Source organism: Tachysurus fulvidraco, chromosome 11 (assembly GCF_022655615.1).
Source record: "Tachysurus fulvidraco isolate hzauxx_2018 chromosome 11, HZAU_PFXX_2.0, whole genome shotgun sequence".
In the NCBI taxonomy this organism is placed as follows: domain Eukaryota; kingdom Metazoa; phylum Chordata; class Actinopteri; order Siluriformes; family Bagridae; genus Tachysurus; species Tachysurus fulvidraco.
In genome coordinates, this window is record NC_062528.1 from 14,498,057 (window position 1) to 14,515,190 (window position 17,134).

General features: G+C 36.7%; 1 protein-coding gene across 2 annotated transcripts; it reads right to left on the reverse strand.

The window, feature by feature from the left end:
- Positions 1 to 1,373: 1,373 nt before the first annotated feature.
- Positions 1,374 to 16,730, reverse strand: tnfrsf19 (tumor necrosis factor receptor superfamily, member 19). Of its 2 annotated transcripts, none has more exons than XM_027147791.2 (10): positions 16,574 to 16,730; positions 15,852 to 15,961; positions 15,452 to 15,562; positions 10,333 to 10,511; positions 9,625 to 9,710; positions 5,113 to 5,274; positions 4,435 to 4,560; positions 4,214 to 4,316; positions 3,380 to 3,633; positions 1,374 to 2,215 (listed from the first exon to the last, which is right to left on the reverse strand). In XM_027147791.2, exons 2-10 carry the CDS (start codon positions 15,951 to 15,953, stop codon positions 2,211 to 2,213), a joined length of 1,128 nt encoding a protein of 375 aa, XP_027003592.1. In that variant the 5' UTR covers positions 15,954 to 15,961; positions 16,574 to 16,730; the 3' UTR covers positions 1,374 to 2,210. The 2 variants fall into 2 exon arrangements, with proteins under 2 accessions (XP_027003592.1, XP_027003591.1); XM_027147790.2 differs by having other exon boundaries at positions 4,214 to 4,319.
- Positions 16,731 to 17,134: the final 404 nt, after the last annotated feature.

Consider the following 17,134-nt stretch of genomic DNA (forward strand, 5'->3'; position numbering starts at 1 on the left):
TTTAAGATTTATTAAAACAGCCTAGTTTTGGTAAAATAGCATTCATCTACAGCAACATCCAGTGGGTTTTACCAAACCACCACTGAACATACTGTATATTTTGAAATCAAGGCAAATGTGCAGTATAAGCTTAATCACTTCAGAATGAACTGCACCACAGCTTCAGCCTGTAAACGCCTTGTTATTAGATGAGTTAAATTAGGAGTGCTTTCATTTGGTAGCGAAGGAACCGAATAATTAGAATGAAATGAATCCATCTGTCGCACGCGTAATGTGCACAAATTACGTCTCATTTACTAGTCACTCAGATGTACATCTAAATCCCTAAGAGAACCAATTTCCAGTGGAAATCCTGCATGAGTTAATTTTCATTTTCTATGAGATGTGTAACTGTTCAAAGATTTCATTTTGACCTAAGGGTTCTTCTAAGGGGTCTGGAACCTTTTCTGAGGGCTGTGGGTTCCATAGAGGACAGTATATGGTTTCCAAGGTGCCCTCAGAGAAGCAAACCCAATACTTACTGATCAGTTTAATAGTTTACTCGTGTTTAGTCACTCAGGTACTGCCCTGTCTGTGTTTTTTTTTTTTTGTTTGTTTGTTTTTTGTTTTTCTTCCAAAAACCTGATATACAGTTTTAAATTCCTAGTGGAATTTAAGGGACTTATCACAATTAACAACTGGTCAAGTTTGTGATTGTTAATTTTTTGTTTGTTTGTTTGTTTGTTAAATAATCTCCATCCTTTCATCATTATCATGGTCACCTCCTTAACTCACAGCCCCAGACATGTGATCACAAACTCCATACTAGCTTTATCACCCTTCTACAAAGCACCTCTGGAATGTTCCCTAAATACCTCAGAAGTGTCATTAAAGTTAATAAGCACCTATTAGCCCTTTCATGCACAAGCTGTTTAAAAATATGTATTAGACCTGGAATTAATATAGCAATAGAATCTTCAAATAAACAAACAAAAAAAAAATAAATGTTGTTTAAATAAAATCTACGGTGATAATAAAATCCATTTCCATTAAGTTGGGATTATTTAGTGTATAAAGATTGTAAAGATGAACCAGAGAAAAAAGGCTGGATCGTTCATGTTCATTTACAGTAACGGTCTCAAGTCCATTACTGTACCTTTTTTTTTTTTTATAAGGTATAATTTACTGTATCATTAATATTTTCCTCCAAACAGCCTTAAATTGACTGCTCATAAGTATTAACACTGTGTATGAAAGGGTTAAATTATTTTTTTTTGTTTGTTTGGTTGGTTGGTTGTTTTTTTTTTGTTTTTATATATATATATATATATATATATATATATATATATATATATATATATATATATATATATATATATATACTTTTTTTGTTCTTTTTATTGTAATATTCTTGTTGAGAATTTTCTGGGGATTTCCAGAAAATCCTTTAGACTTAATAAAAAAAGAAACTGCTGTAGATTGCAGACTGCTGTACAGACCATAACCAACAACATTAAATTCCAGGTAAATTCCAGAGCTTCACATTTTTGTATCGATTTATGTTTGTAAAAGTTTATTAAATTTAAAATAGATTTTCATGTATGTATGACTCTTGTTCAATTCCGTGATCATTGCTTATTTATTTACAAATATGAAGAGCAATAAAGTTCCTTACTTTCAGCAATGAATTCAAGTGCTCGTTAACTGTAATTATGAAAATGTGACCTTGGACTATCTACATTAGAAAAATATTATCCTTCTATTTTCTATAATACAGTATCTACAAGAGGGTAAAGAAACTAGAAAATGCCACAGCAATGTCTTTCAGTTGTGTTCAGATTTTTTACAGTCATGGGTCTTCAAAATATTTCCATGCAGAAAGTCCTGTTTGCAATTAAAAAAAAAAAAATCCGATTCAGCTTCATATCATAACTCTTTACAGGTCACGTCCAATTCAGTGTGGGGAAGATTTTTCTGTTGATTGTTTGGGTTCCCCAGTCTGTTTTGGGTATTTTATGGGTCATGATAATGTTTATGTACAGCGTCTGGTCTGATTTAAGCTGGATAACCATGGGCCACTGGCTGCTGGGGAGATAGACCACATCACCTGGCTTTCAGGATGTGCATGTGTGTGTGTGGCCTCATATAATCTGAGCTGGAATCTTCCTCGGTGCCTCCTTTTCACATCCAGGGCAGTTCTCAGGGATGAACGTGAGCTAGATAAAGCCAGGTCACTCTACAGAGGAAGAACAAATATTCATGAAAAAGCCTTAAGAAAACAAAACCTGATTAGAATAATAACAATTCCTAAGTTTTTAGTCTTTTATAATGCACATATAACACTACACTTCTAGGAGAGAGTTAATTTAGGGATTCTTTCCATGGTTAGTAGTTTAGCACGTTTGCCTCACACCTCTAAGGGTTGGGGGTTCGATTCCCGCCTCCGCCTTGGGTGTGTGGAGTTTGCATGTTCTCCCCGTGCTGCAGGGAGGGTTTCCTCCCCCGGTCCAAAGACATGCATGGTACTGTAGGTTGATTGGCATCTCTGGAAAAATTGTCCGTAGTGTGTGTGTGATTGCGTGAGTGAATGATAGTGTGTGTGTATGGGTTGGCACTTCATCCAGGGTGTATCCTGCCTTGATGCTTGATGACGCCTGAGATAGGCACAGGCTCCCCGTGATCCGAGAATAGTTCAGATAAGCGGTAGAAAATGAATGAATGAATGAATGAAAGAAACTGTAATGAAATGTGATGTTTTTACAAACCAAGATGTTTCACACCTTCAAATGAACGGTTATTTCCAAGGGAAAATTTAATCATTTGTTACTTTGGTGTTTGATATTTTTTGCCAAAGGCACTTTGTCAAAGTGGCCAGACAGAATGGCTGTTAAATACGCTCTCCTCTGCTCTTAACTTTCAAAAGATCTCTGTCTACTGTTCTCCTTTTCTTTTGCTCTCACACAGCCATTTTGCTCTTTTACCATGAAAATAATTTTCGCATTAAAGGTGCACTTTCATCAAACTGTGCTGACGAAGCAGAGGATGAAAGCTCAATTTTCTGGTTATCTTGAAGAGGTAAAATGAAGCTATGGAGTTATTTCAAGCTAACTTTCAACAGTTTTCTAATCAGGAGTGACAGTGTTAGGTGTTAAGTACAGGTATATTCCTGTTTAGACAATAAATATAAAATGGTCAAAATATAGTTGCTTTTTGTAGAAATATATAGAAATAAAGTTGCTTTTTGCTTGGTAAATGGTCAATGTAACTGAAATGTTGGCTATCTTATCAAAATGGTTGTTTGGCTGTAGATTGATGAGATGCAATTGCAAGGTAGCTTCCCATTACTGTCTATTAGCAAATAGCTATGTGACTGAAATATGTGCATTCATGGAGCAATTACCTTCCACTGTAGACAGATGTTGCTCTACCAAACAGCTGCCATCCTGTAAAAGCTCGGAAGAGAGCTTAGTGGAGCTTAGTTCGTCCATATCTTCCTCAGAGGAAGAGTTGCTGCTATTTGTGGGCTGTAGCCTGAGATGAGTCCTGTCCACTGCCTTCTCCATGAGTGGTAATTCCTCTGAGAACTCCACAGGAAGAGGTTCAGCAGCTTGTTCGAAATCACACTGGCTGTTCCATGCTGACTGCCGTACAAGTCTGGGATAAAAAATGAAAGAAGTGTAAGAGCATGTGAAACATGACAGGAAAATGCATTTGTATAGATCTGTAGTCTTCTAATATCTGTTTAAAACCGGGATATTAACTGGATTTCTGGAGAACCCGTAAATCAAATATGAATCTTGAATGCAGTGTCTGAGTGATTCCACCATAAAGAAGGTGTCATTTAGACATTGTAAATCTAAAACATGTAACGTAAAGCATGAATTTAACCAGTACATATTTATCAACAAAAGCTTAATATTTGTTTTGTTTTGCTGACAATGGCTGTGTTTTGAGCTTAATTGAATTACAGGGCTGAATATAATCAGGTTAGTTGTTTAGAAGACAATCATGCATCCATACAGACAATAAGGACAATTTAATATAGGTATTTTTAAATCAATAATTTTCTTCTCTACTATCAGTAACAGGCTTGTCATCCCATATTGTCCTACCAATATCACCCCATCAATGGAATCAACCATAAACCATGGAAATGATGCCACAACAAAACTAATCAGGTTAAAGATAACCAATCATTCTGTATCACACACGACTGGTTCTTATAACCTCATACCTCTCGTTCAGACTGCTTTGTGACTGAAAGGGACTGTTGTCTCGGCCAAGTCTCTGGCCACATGTGTCTTCACAGCACACGGAGGGAAGCAGATGCACAGGACCTGCTAATTAACACAAATATATTGTACAATTATATTGCAATATGACAGCCATACAAAAGCTAAAGCCATATTCACTACACAGTATTTTGTGGTAATTGTGTACATCACAGCAACTCACCACACGTTTGCTCAGGGATGTGCTGACAGTAGCAGCAGGACCGCTGGGAAAAGTCCAGTGCTTGTCGTCGATCCAAATACGACAACTCAGCTCCAATCAAGGAACCATCCTGAGATCTGAGCGATGCTGTAACATTAAATTAAAGAGTTTATTACAATACTATAATCCACATAAGACTAGAATTATATCTAAAATTGTACCTCTATATTCAGTTATTGTATTTACTGTATGCATAAAGATTTACTCCTGAAGGTGTGGCGGAAAAGAAATTGTTTCCGATATAATATATAACAGATTTCATCATTTTTTTCCTACATAACAGATCATGATATATGTGCAAGTCACTGCCGTCCTCGTCCGTATCTCTCAGCAGTAAGGAGTAACCAGTAACAAGTGCAACAACAGCCTTATTACCCTCATCATGAGCAGCTCACAGCAACTGTAATAATAGTCTTGCAAACGTTTTTTACAACACGTGAGTCATGCATGTGACGTTACAGATTTTGAAAATGTGTTTACATGGGTCCTTTCAGGACAGAAAAGTAACTATTTACAAATCTCACATGTAAATTATTTTTCGATAGGTTTAAGTTAATAAATCTAACTAAGAAATGGTTTCAGTGTCTATATTTTAGAAATGTTTTCAGAAGAATTGTCTTGTCAGTTCATTTTACTCACCGGGCTTTTTTTCCAGAAGCTGTCTCTTGCAGTAGATGATGCAAAGGATAAACAGAGCCATGAGGACAGTGGCCAGAGCGCTGCAGATGACTGCAGCCAGTGCCATGTCTCTGGGGCTCGTCACTGTTGAAGGGATGGGCACCAGATTCACACGTCCAATGCCTGAGAATCATGAGAAAACAAAAATAGTTTCAGTTCTAAGTACAAGTATTTAATAATTTCTATTTTAAGCTATTTTAAGCTATTTTCTATTTAAATATCTATTTGACACATTATATCCAAGTTAAAATGCATGCTCCTATAATGCCACTGCTCATGATTCATTCTTCTCAAAATTCAGACTATGAATTAAGCTCTAGGGGACTTGGGGGAGCACATTCTTAGTCTGAGATGAGTGTTCACCCCTAACCCCAGGGCAGTCGGGCCTTTACTTGCCGGTCTGACGACTCAGTTATTAAGCATCTGTACAGACAGAGTGAGGGAATGTACGCAGAACATTAGAAAACATCTGCCACATGTTATTCACTCCCTCCATGTCCTCATGCTCTAGAACTTTCCCTTCCCCATAACCGTACGCATCATTACTCTGAGCAAAACAGTGGGGAAAACGCCCGAATTACATGAATACCTTTGTGTCAAATCTAGAATTCAGTTCAAGCAAGACCAATTAAAGAAAGGTCACAATATTTGATTGACAGCATAATTTTCCTGTCACATGCTCTAGAAAAATGCAGAGCTTTCTTTGAAGACATTCTGGCCAACATCGTAACATCTCTAGGTAATTTTTATTGTGTCAGAAGACCCGATACATCAGTTTATCAGCAAAAATATGCTTGTTTTTAAATGCAAAATTTCTGATCATTTAAGGAAATGTATGTATCCATCTCAGTGAATTCTGCTCTTCTTATCAAGGCCACTTTTTCTTCTCTGAATAGGGCATTACAATTCTGCTCACAGTCTATCCTAACACAGTAAACTGCTTCTGGTTGCTGTGGCTGTCGTACACCTGCAGCGTAAGCAATTCTCATCATTTCTCATCAATTCTCTGCACAAGCTTTGAAATTCTTGTTTATATTAGAGAATACTGTATGTTTTCAGTCCCTTCATAATGTAGCCTTCTTTCATGTGGCATTTCCATCATTTTGTCCGCCTTCAGTGTTTCAAAGCATTAACCATGCATTTGATAGAAAAAGATAAGGTGCTTTGAAGCTGCTTTGTGTAAGACTATTGTCGGTATCTAATGAGGTTAAATATTAACCGATTATTTATTTAAGGGATTTTCAATGGATGCACACAACCATTCTTTATTTGTTTTTGAACACATTAATCACAGAGTAAATTTGGGCTTGGCCTTTTGCAAATTCAAACTCTTTCAACATAGAACTGTAAACAATACACAATCTGTTCAAAGGTAATATGATGTGGAGTTAAAAAGAAAAAGTATATAGAAAAGTTAAAAAATGTTAGTAGACAAATATATGTACTGTATAATCAACATTTTGTGTGTAAGGGTTCATAGTTGTTTATTCACTGTCATGACAAAAAGTGTTTTTTATTTTTTTAAATAAATTTTCATACCTCAATTTCCATTATATATATATATATATAATAAGTACAACAACATTGTACCTTTATAACAGTCTCTTTCAAAACCTGAGATTCTCTTTCTGAGATTTTGTCACAGAATGTATCCTCATTTCATTTTTAGCTGGTAGATAAATATGTAAATACATTTAAACTTAGATGTCAGGATTTAAACTTGTGACCTCCTGATGATAGACTTTTTTTAAGCTTTTTTCTCAAAGATGCAAACACAATGTGCTCCATTAAAAACAATCTAATTCAAGATAATAATCCTTAAACCTGTGTTTAATTTAGTATGAATTAATTAATTCAAGCTAATCTCGGTAGCTTCAATTAAAATTTGTACATCTGTAAAATCTTAACATTTTTATTTATGTCTTTATGTCTAATTAAACACTCATTTGTCTCGACTTTTAAAGGAATGGGAGACTGTTATCTCTACAAAACTGAACACTACTGTATATTGACAGAATTTATAAAAGGTGAGAATGAGAAAACTATATGTAAAATAAAGATGCTGAAAAACAGAGGGGGAAAAGATACACAGGGACGCTGCCAGGAACAGAAGTAGAGAATACTGAAAAGTTTTGTTCTCTCACTGCCATAGGAATTCTTCGCCTATTACGTAAATGTTTGCTTATTAAACAGGCATGACAATGACAGGGACTTCAGTCCAAACTGCTGTCTCTCTGTCCCAGCAAATCTGTCCCAGCTGTTCTCCTCTCAGTTCCCTCCCCATCTCTCTCTCTCTCTCTCTCTCTCTCTCTCTCTCTCTCTCTCTCTCTCTCTCTCTCTCTCTCTCTATCCATCTCTCCCTCTCTCTCCATCTCTCCCTCTCTCTCCCTCTCTCTAAATCCAAACCTCTCCCAGTGTTATCAGCTCCCACACAGCTGCAGCAAACAGACAAAGGCTGGCCCATTGAAGAGATCTCACCTGCTGATCTTATCAGCTGGCCTCAATGCCAATAGACTACTCCTTTTGATATGTGCGCTGCGGCTGTTGACTTTGGAGAATGCCAAACTCATACACATGCACTTGAGGTTGACAAAATGTCCAAATGAAGGCCTGGCAATGGATGACTATGACACTCCAGATTAATTATTAATAGGAAAACCATCTCTAGTATTTTACTTGTAAAATAGATGTTATTTTATCTCATTTGTTTTAGCCATCTATACCTGTGAGCATTCTGTACTGTATATTAAGGTTACAGGCTTCAGTGTTTATCAGATATTCACTGGATGAGAGCTTACATGAAGGAGCATGAACGTCTCTATTAGAGACAATTGAAATGTGCCAAGAACATTATTAAAACATATTTGGAAACAGAATGTTTTACAGTCCAAGAGAACATCTCTGCTTTGCACTGTTCATGTTCCCAGTATCAAGGCCTTTGTGAACTCATTCAGATTTGTTCAAGTATGAAAACCATTATTCCAAAACATGACCTCATTCCAACAGTTTTAAATCATGTCTTGTCTTTATATATATATATATATATATATATATATATATATATATATATATATATATATATATATATATATATATATATTTAGAACACGAAAATAAAGACATTCGATGCCTATTTTTATTAGTTTTACATCTTATCACCTTAACCATAGGTCTCATGTAACCACTGGCTTCACATCTGGCTTAACATCGGTTCATTTGGCTAGACGGGACAACTGGATACGAGTCTTGCCAAATATTTAGAGTTCTCTCGTGACAAGAAGAGACAACAGCAGATGCAATACATTAAAGCAGCCTGAAGAATCCATAAAATGCCTCTCTGTTTTCCTCCCCCTGTTCCTGAGATGGAGAGACTGGAGTGGGTTCAGATTTATGATCTCTAAAAACAGGCCTATGTGCGCAGCTGTGTGCTAGCCTCAGGCCTGCACGCTGTGATTAAAGTAATCTGGCCTTTACGTTTTCACCACTTTGTGTCAGATAGCAGGGCAGAAAAGTAAAGGTGGGCTGTTCATCCTCTGTGATTTTGTTTTGGCTTCGATTGAATTGTGAGTCTCTAGAATCGGGCATGTGTGAAGACAAACTCCCACAAATGTGCATCTGGTACCTTGACTACATTTTTCTTTATCAACCTCTGTCAACACAACATGAAGTTATAAGATTCTGTAAGAGACAGCTTACATTAAGTTCAGAAGCAAGAGTGCTGTGGTTTAGCCTATGTATCTAACAAAGGCTTGCTAAACCTGGCTCAAATTCTCTCTCTTACACACTGCCAAAATCTGCACAAGAAGCAGCTGCTCACTCCTGAGCCTTCAGGAAGTCACACTCGATTATGAGGAGTTTAACATAGTTCAAATCTCCTGTAGCAATGAAAGACACCTGATTCCACATTGTAACTCAGTTATGGTACAACGAGACTCATTAGCGCTACTGCATGATGCTCTAAAGAATGAATAAATACTGTTGATGTGTAATTGTATATTTTCTTTTAATACGACTGATTGATTTCCTCTGTAAAGCTGCGTGTGACTGAACAACGTAGCTAGCACAAAAACAGCTAGCCAATATCGGAACAATGTTTAGTACGTTTGTTAATTGAGAACACACTGATACAGCAGATTTGGATCACAATTTATTAACTCACAATGGTGAGAAGGTCAAGAATTAATAAATAAGCATGTTTTATATAGCTGAGGGGTATTAAATGACACATTATGCACATCGATGTCTAAAAGGAGCAGATGATAACAAGAAATGACAGAAAGTAAGGTCAGTGTAATGCTGCTGAGATGTAAAAGCAGATTTCAAGAAACTCAAAATAAGGTTCTTTGATAGTTCTGACAGTTTATGTTTGGGGAAAATAGAGCTATATATCGTGCAGATGGGTCATATAATGAAAACCTCATCCTTAGAGAACAATTGAGAGATTTATAAATCAAGTTCTATTAGAGTACTTACAATGTGGCTCATAAGGGGGTGGTGGATCTCCACACGGGATACACTCCATGTCTTGAAATCCACTTAGCTTTGTTTTCCTGTAAAACCTGCAATGTGTAGGGACATGTACAGAATTGAATAAGCATCTATGTGTGTTGACCTTTTACAATATAGAAAGAAGAGGAAAAAAGTTCTGAACAGTTCCTCCAAGTGGACATGAAATTGACTTAATTAGGGGTAATCAGCAATGAACTGGCACTCTAGAGGGATGAGATATATTTGCACCATTATGAACTACTTTGTAAAAAGTCTAACATGCTTTAGCATTGTGTGCATGTCTGGGCTTTTCCTTTACTCTAGTATCTTGGTTCTGACCTTAACTTTAACCTCAAAAGGCTTTTATATGCCTTGCTAAAGCTCGAGGGTGAGTTCTTGGCCTTAAAGAGCTTTTCAGAAAAAAAATCCAATCACAATTTGCAATCACTCATACCACCTTGCAGATAGTCACAGACCAGAGAGGGAACACTTGAGGGAACACTACATTTACATGATTCTTACACTTTACTATATGAGGCAGAGATAATTCGTAGGGAGCACAAAGATGTGAAAAAGACATTTTTCCCTATGGGTTAATTGAACATATAGATCTGGATTGAATGTTTTTAGTGTCTTTATATAGACATCTGGGGGGGGGAAATCGGATCAGTCTAAAAATTTAAGAAGACTCACCCAGACAGGCATTCACCACACACAGCGTTCCTGGTGCTGGAACAGTTGGCTTTCTGAAATCGGTTGAGGTTGGCACAGTCAAGGCATGGTTTACACTTCTGCGAACTTTGGTCCTCTTTGAAGCGGCTAACCTTGCAGGGCACACAATGGGCATCCTCTCCATAGCCGAAGCCACATTCCTGCAGGGATTAACGGAAGATATCCCACCGGTGAGAGAGGCCAGTGTAGGGAGAAAGGGGGGTTGGAGACTACAAAAAAGCGTCAATGTGGACTAACAAGAGTCAGCAATGAAATAATGATCCCGGTGTGCGCGAGATCTCCAAGCGAACAAAAGCCGTCCTTCTTTTCATACTCCATCGTACACTGGCAATAATCTCCCTGACTCTCTTAGGATCCATGGGCAGCCTTCGGCTCTGGGGCCAGTGAAAGACTAGGCATTATAATGAGAAAGGCCCACGGGGATGTCTATTGTTGGTTTAGTGTGAGTTTATTGTGTATGGGTTTTTTTTCTGCATGTGACCTCCCTTCATCTAAAGCAAAGTCTCTTTGACAAGGAGGATTTAGACACTAAAGAGCAAGGGAATGGTTGTTTATACATCAAAGGTGACATTAGCATTTTAAGAAAATCTCTAAAACATGTCTGATGATTTATTTTAATGGCAGATAGCCTACAGCTGAAAAACCTCATGGATATATTTCTGGATATAAGATCTATATTTATCAAGGTTCACAGAGTAACTGTGCAGTTCTGTGGTTATCATAGTGTCTCAATAGAATCATAGTTAAAGGTAAATATCTTTCCTATGTCTGGAAATGTTTTTTTCTAAAGTGTAGCACTTGTGCGTTCCAACATTTTACACTTTAAAACTAGCTTGAAGTTTAGAAATGTGGAAATTCAGAACTCAAAAAATCCCCAAGGATTTAAGGTTTACAAAAGGGCATTTATTTGCATGTAATATTTTTGTGAGCAAACTGATAATACTGAATGAGCAGAACATTTCCCTCATTCCATATAATATTTGCCATATTCCTAGCTAGTTTTTGTTTTATAATGGAACAATAATTTGTGCAGCTTGATCATGACATGGCACCCTAAGTGTCTTCTACCACAGTTTGTAAAAAACAGACTGTATTTTGTCTGCTTCATGAAAAAGCACAGGTTTTTCCAAATGCTAAATGACCAGATTTGCTGTACAAATTAGTCTTTACATTTTAGCATTAATCATGATCCATATTTATGGGTAAACTATGCTTTCACACATTTCTGTAAAACCTAATTACTATAGTGTGACAACAAATGTTGATATTCAAAACATACAATATTAATCACCATATTGTTATAGAATTGCTAATTCTCAAAATATTGGTAAAGAAATAATCATATTATGTAACTAACAGAACATAGAGCATTCAGTACGGCTTGCCACGTCATATTTTTTAACCATTTAAAGTTCACAGTTTGTGGTATAATAGGTTATAGTTCATATAAATATTGTATAGTCTAATGACATCTAGCAGATAATTGAGTTCATTTTTATCTTCTCTTTATCTAGGGTAATTGTTTCCTTTGCAAAAAAATATAGTTCATCAAAGGACGGATATATTGTGAGTCCCTAGTTTCTATTGTATAATATCACATGCCGATAAGAGATATAAGAGAACATCTTAAAAAATATAATTAAATGTCTTTTGGTCTGTGATTCCAAACTGTGAATGATCGTCATACCTTAAAAAATACACTATACAGTTCACTTAATTCATATCATAAAAAAGGCAGCAGTTTTCATGTTCCAGTGGATGTGAATAGCTGAGAAGAAAGTAAAAGGATCTCTGTGGCATGACATCAGTCAGTAGCGTCTTCTCATCCAGCTGCCCTTTCTCTAGTGAGAGTACATTTTCCACCACACAGAGCTGCATTACACACAGGATCATATATCATTAACTTGAAGGTCAGTGTCAAACTGTGGCCTTCTCTCTCCACCCAGATACTGTTTCCCATCCTGGACACACACACAGGGCTCTGAATGTGGGCACAGATTCCTGGCCTGTCAGATAGAGTAAATGATGGGAGATTTGCCCTGAACCCACGCCAGAACACCAGGAATCAGACATTTTTCAGCCTCTGAAGCCAAGAAGCCCAATTTGGCCTTCTTGGCATAGACTGTCCCAGCAAAACACACAGGCGGAGGTGTTAAAGTACAATGGCAGCTGTTGCTGCCTGCCTGTCCCATATAAGGCCCTTGTCTTCAGTGGGGCATTTCAGCTAACTGTGGAACAGGGAGGGAGGGCTGAACAACAAAGACAGAGAGGAAAGAAAACAAGTATAGCCTGGCTCTGTTCATGGGCACTGTGCCATGTCTGGGGAGATAAACGGCAGCAAGTCTGGAACCACGCTAACTTGTCTTTTTAGAGACTTTTTGCTGCATTGAGAAAAGGCTTAGACAGTTTATTGACCTCCAAATTAAATGTTAATTAATCTAGATGTAGAACATTTTTTTGGTTAAGGTGCATGTGTATTTGTATCATCCAATATCATCCAATTCAAACTGCCACCTGTAGATATTTTGTGCAAATCGCTAAAAAATAAAAACAACGATATCATATGATAAAAAAAACCTGCTCTATGTCAGGATGCATAAAAATGTTCTCCAACTAAAAGCCAGTTTCACTTAAAACACCACCTATGAGCTCTGAACAATCTTAGCACTCTCTAAATCAGCACCCACAAGATATCATTCTGCTCCTATCTCGCAATCTGACTGTAGTGAAGATGTCAAGCAAAAAAAAAGGGAAGTAGGGCAATTGAAGAGAAAACTGGGTGAAGCATGAGCGTGTTCAGACACACTGATGTTTAAAGGGCTTTTATTCAGGCCCTGCAGAATTCTCCAACTCCCTCAATTACTGAAAAACCTGTCAATTTACACGCCTTCTCAAAGAGCTTGAGGGTGAACTTTGATCGAGTTACAGGACTTTTTTTATGGCTTTAATTTTGATCTTAATCTATCATAATGAGACACAATGACGTGTGAATTAAAAGTAGAGCTCTGTTTTTTAAACTATCCTCAGTGGTGAATCTTTTAGTAAGAAGATTAGGAGTAGGATGTATCAAGATGGATGTAGGAATGAAAAAATGTTTATGGAAGATGTTAGATAATAACAGTTCTAATCAGAACATCTGCAGGACTGATGAAACACAGGAGGAATGTGAGTTCTTCCAAACTTTATTCCAATTTAAAAAGAGTTCTTTGTATGCTTAAGGGTTAGAGACACACAATGTTACGGTTCAACACAGTACCTTTAAGAGTTCCCCTTGAGGGTTAAATAAATAATCTTAAAATCTTAAAAAATTGTATATGATGTTAGTATATAAGCAAAATTATAATCTTATACCCAAGACTAATAAAACAACAGGAAATACTATTATCTACGATGGGGAGATTATTTTCCTATAACAACATGTCTCAGTGTTTATTCCTTGTATGACCCAGAAATTTATCAACACTATGATTTATTTATTAAGGAATGAAACATTGTACATTTTACCCTACTTCGTTCAAATTCATTGCTGTGGAAAATGGTTTCTGGTAATATATGACTGCAGCTAAAAACTTTCTTTCCCGGACCAGGCTCTCTTTTTCCCCACTCTTCTGGAGTTAATAAGATGAAAAAATGCAGCTTGTCATGTTACCAAGAAACCACAAAGCTGCTGTCCTGAAGCCTTTGCAGTGTCTGAAATCCTAAAGGCAAAGCTTTACTTCTGACTGTTACAAAGTGCTGACACTGAATTCACTGTGTAATACCACATTGTTTAAATCTGTTTATGTGGTAGGTCTGCCATGCAAGTCGCTGCGTACTGTTTTACTATAGAAACAATAAAGTATTAGAATACACACATTATGGATTACTGTCAGAGCTGCTGTTATTGAAAATTATAAAACATTTTATCATTACGTAAAGGAAGTTAAAGGTCATTGTGGATCCAGAGCCTATACCAGAAACAGTTGGCATGGGACACATGTCCATCACATGGCACCATTCATACACCCATTCACACCGAAAGGAAACTTGGCATAGCTTGGCATGTGGGAGGAAACTGGAGAACCCAGAGGAAGCCCACATGGACACAGAGTGAACATTTACAGAAACGTCATAAAGAAAATAAACTGTGCTTAGATTAGAAACAAGGACCCTGTAGCTGTGATGTTGCCTGCTGCACCACTGTGTTGCCCAGTAAAAATCATATACGTTTTAATCTTAAACAATATATAACTAATTACCCTGTTTCATCCCAAACCAAATAAACACAAAAGCCTATTTTCAGGAAACTATAGGAAGCATAAAAATAATACTGATCTGCAAACCCAGCTGGAATTCCCATGGGGAAATGAAGCTACCTACTGATCTTAGCCATATTATTTATAGCTATAAACTGACAACAGTTTAAAGTGCACATTTTTGAGTACCAAAGTCTTAAAAAAAAGTCTAATTATGTCACTCTCATGTCCCTTATTTAAGTTTATAATACAAGTGTATGAATTAACACCTGTGGAACAGCAGCTCCTCTTCACAAAAAACATGGCCTTATAAAAAAAAAAATAATAATTAAAAAGGGTCTTTCAAAATGCCGACAAAAGCAAAGGAATCAGATGAGACCCAGGCGTATGGGTGTAACTGTTTAAAGAGTGGCCAACAATCTACAAAGGACAGCAGTGTATTATCTTCTCTTTTCAAGAAGGAAGCGGTAAATAATTAAGTAGGACACACTATTCAAAGCATCAACATCCTATCTCTAAAGCTATATTTTTTTCAATGAGCCTATTTATTAAGAGACACTTTTGTAAAGCTTCTGACACATCATAAACTTCAAGACATTAATCTGGCGAATTCATCTCTTTTAAATGTAATATATCTAATTTGTTATATCAATATCTTACATCTTATATCTTATTACTGTAATGCTGTACATTTTGAACTTTGTTTAACGTATAAAAAACTTTGAGCTGAAGTCAACTAGTGATTTAAAGCCCTTCTAATAAGCAAATAAATTATTTCAAAAAATATTGCTACATTATCTCAGAGACATGAAACAGGCCAAAAAACAGAGCAAAACACGTCAAACCTTTGATAATTCTTGTCCTGCATCACACTGCCTGCAGGCAATGCAGTTCCCGAACTGATCCTTGTATTCCTGCTCGCTGCATGCTCTTCTTTCCTCTGCCATTATGGCAACCTTACAGGGATATAAAACACAATCTCCCATGGTTAAGAATTCCAGCATTTCAACACAGCGTATCAAAGCCATTATATGGATCATTTCCATGCTGTGCTAAATCCTAGAGGAATATGGTCATGACACTTACTTCTGCATCTTGAGTCAGGATCAAATACCTTTCCGTTAACATGCATCAAAAATGAATCTATATTTCATACAAATCTAAATCTAATTAATTTGTTTTGGACTTTTATTGACATTTATTACACATACACATCAGAGTTTCTGGGATGTGTGTGAAACCTACTAGTAATAAGTGCAGGAAAAGTGTCTTCAGAAGAAGAAAGCGGTTGAGTCTTGATGCCAGAGTCATGCTGAAGTTATCCTCATGTACATTAACATCCAACATTAACACGACTCCAATTATGAAAGAACGCCACATGAAAGAAAAACATACAAAGCATAAATATACACGTAATACACACAATATATGTGCAATGTATGTTAACATGTATATAAACATGTATAGTAATGCCAATTTCAATATTTGCATAGTCAAAAGATGTGAAAAATGTGTTTTCATTTCATTTCTATTAAACTTAAAGATTTTTATAAATATATTTCATTTCATTTTTTGCAGCAGAGGTTTCCGGGAAAAAAAAAAACAATGAAATATATACAATAATAAAAATGTGTACATTTATTAATTATTTACATTTTCATATACCTCATGTGGCTGAAACTATTATCCAGAGCCACAGAATACACAGAAGAGATGAGCTGATATTAAAATGATTTAATTTACCTTGTTTTCCACCAAAATAAATAAAACGAACACATGTTGATCATTATTGTGCACTCATAGATATTCAAAGCAATGTTTCCAAAAGTAAATCTAAAAGTGATCATTTTACAATTTCCATCCTAAAGGTTCAACAAAAACAAAACCAAAAAAAAAAAAATTAAAACAGTGCAAGTGTCTTTTCAAGTGTTGTTGTAGAGAGTTTTGTAGAGATTTTATTGTCTTACCATAAGTGATAGAGTCCCTGAGTTCGGGTCTGTTTATCAGTAATGTAGTCCGGGAGGATCTTTCAGTATATTCCTCTGTAGTGTGTGTGTGTTAGTGACAGTGAGAGAGGGAGGGGGGGGGAGGGAGGGAGAGAGAGAGAGAGAGAGAGAGAGAGAGAGAGAGAGAGAGAGAGAGAGAGAGAGAGAGAGAGAGAGAGAGAAACAGACAGAGAGAGAGAGAGAAGAGAGAGAGAGAGAGAGAGAGAGAGAGAGAGAGAGAGAGAGAGAGAGATAAACAGACAGAGAGAGGAGACGAGAGCAGAGAGCGCGAGAGAGAGAGACGAGCATAGAGGATAGAGATCTATCTCCTAGAGAGAGAGAGAAACAGACAGAGAGAGAGAGAGAAGAGCGAGAGAGAGAGAGCGCGCACCGGATCCTGCTCCTTGTTCAGATCAAAGACAGCGCGATCAGACCCCACTTATAATCTGATCTCCGATCATCAAAGCTTTAACCAGACCAAAACGCCCTTCACACTGAACTCACTGATGCACCTTTTCCTAAATTTTCATCCTAAAAACATGG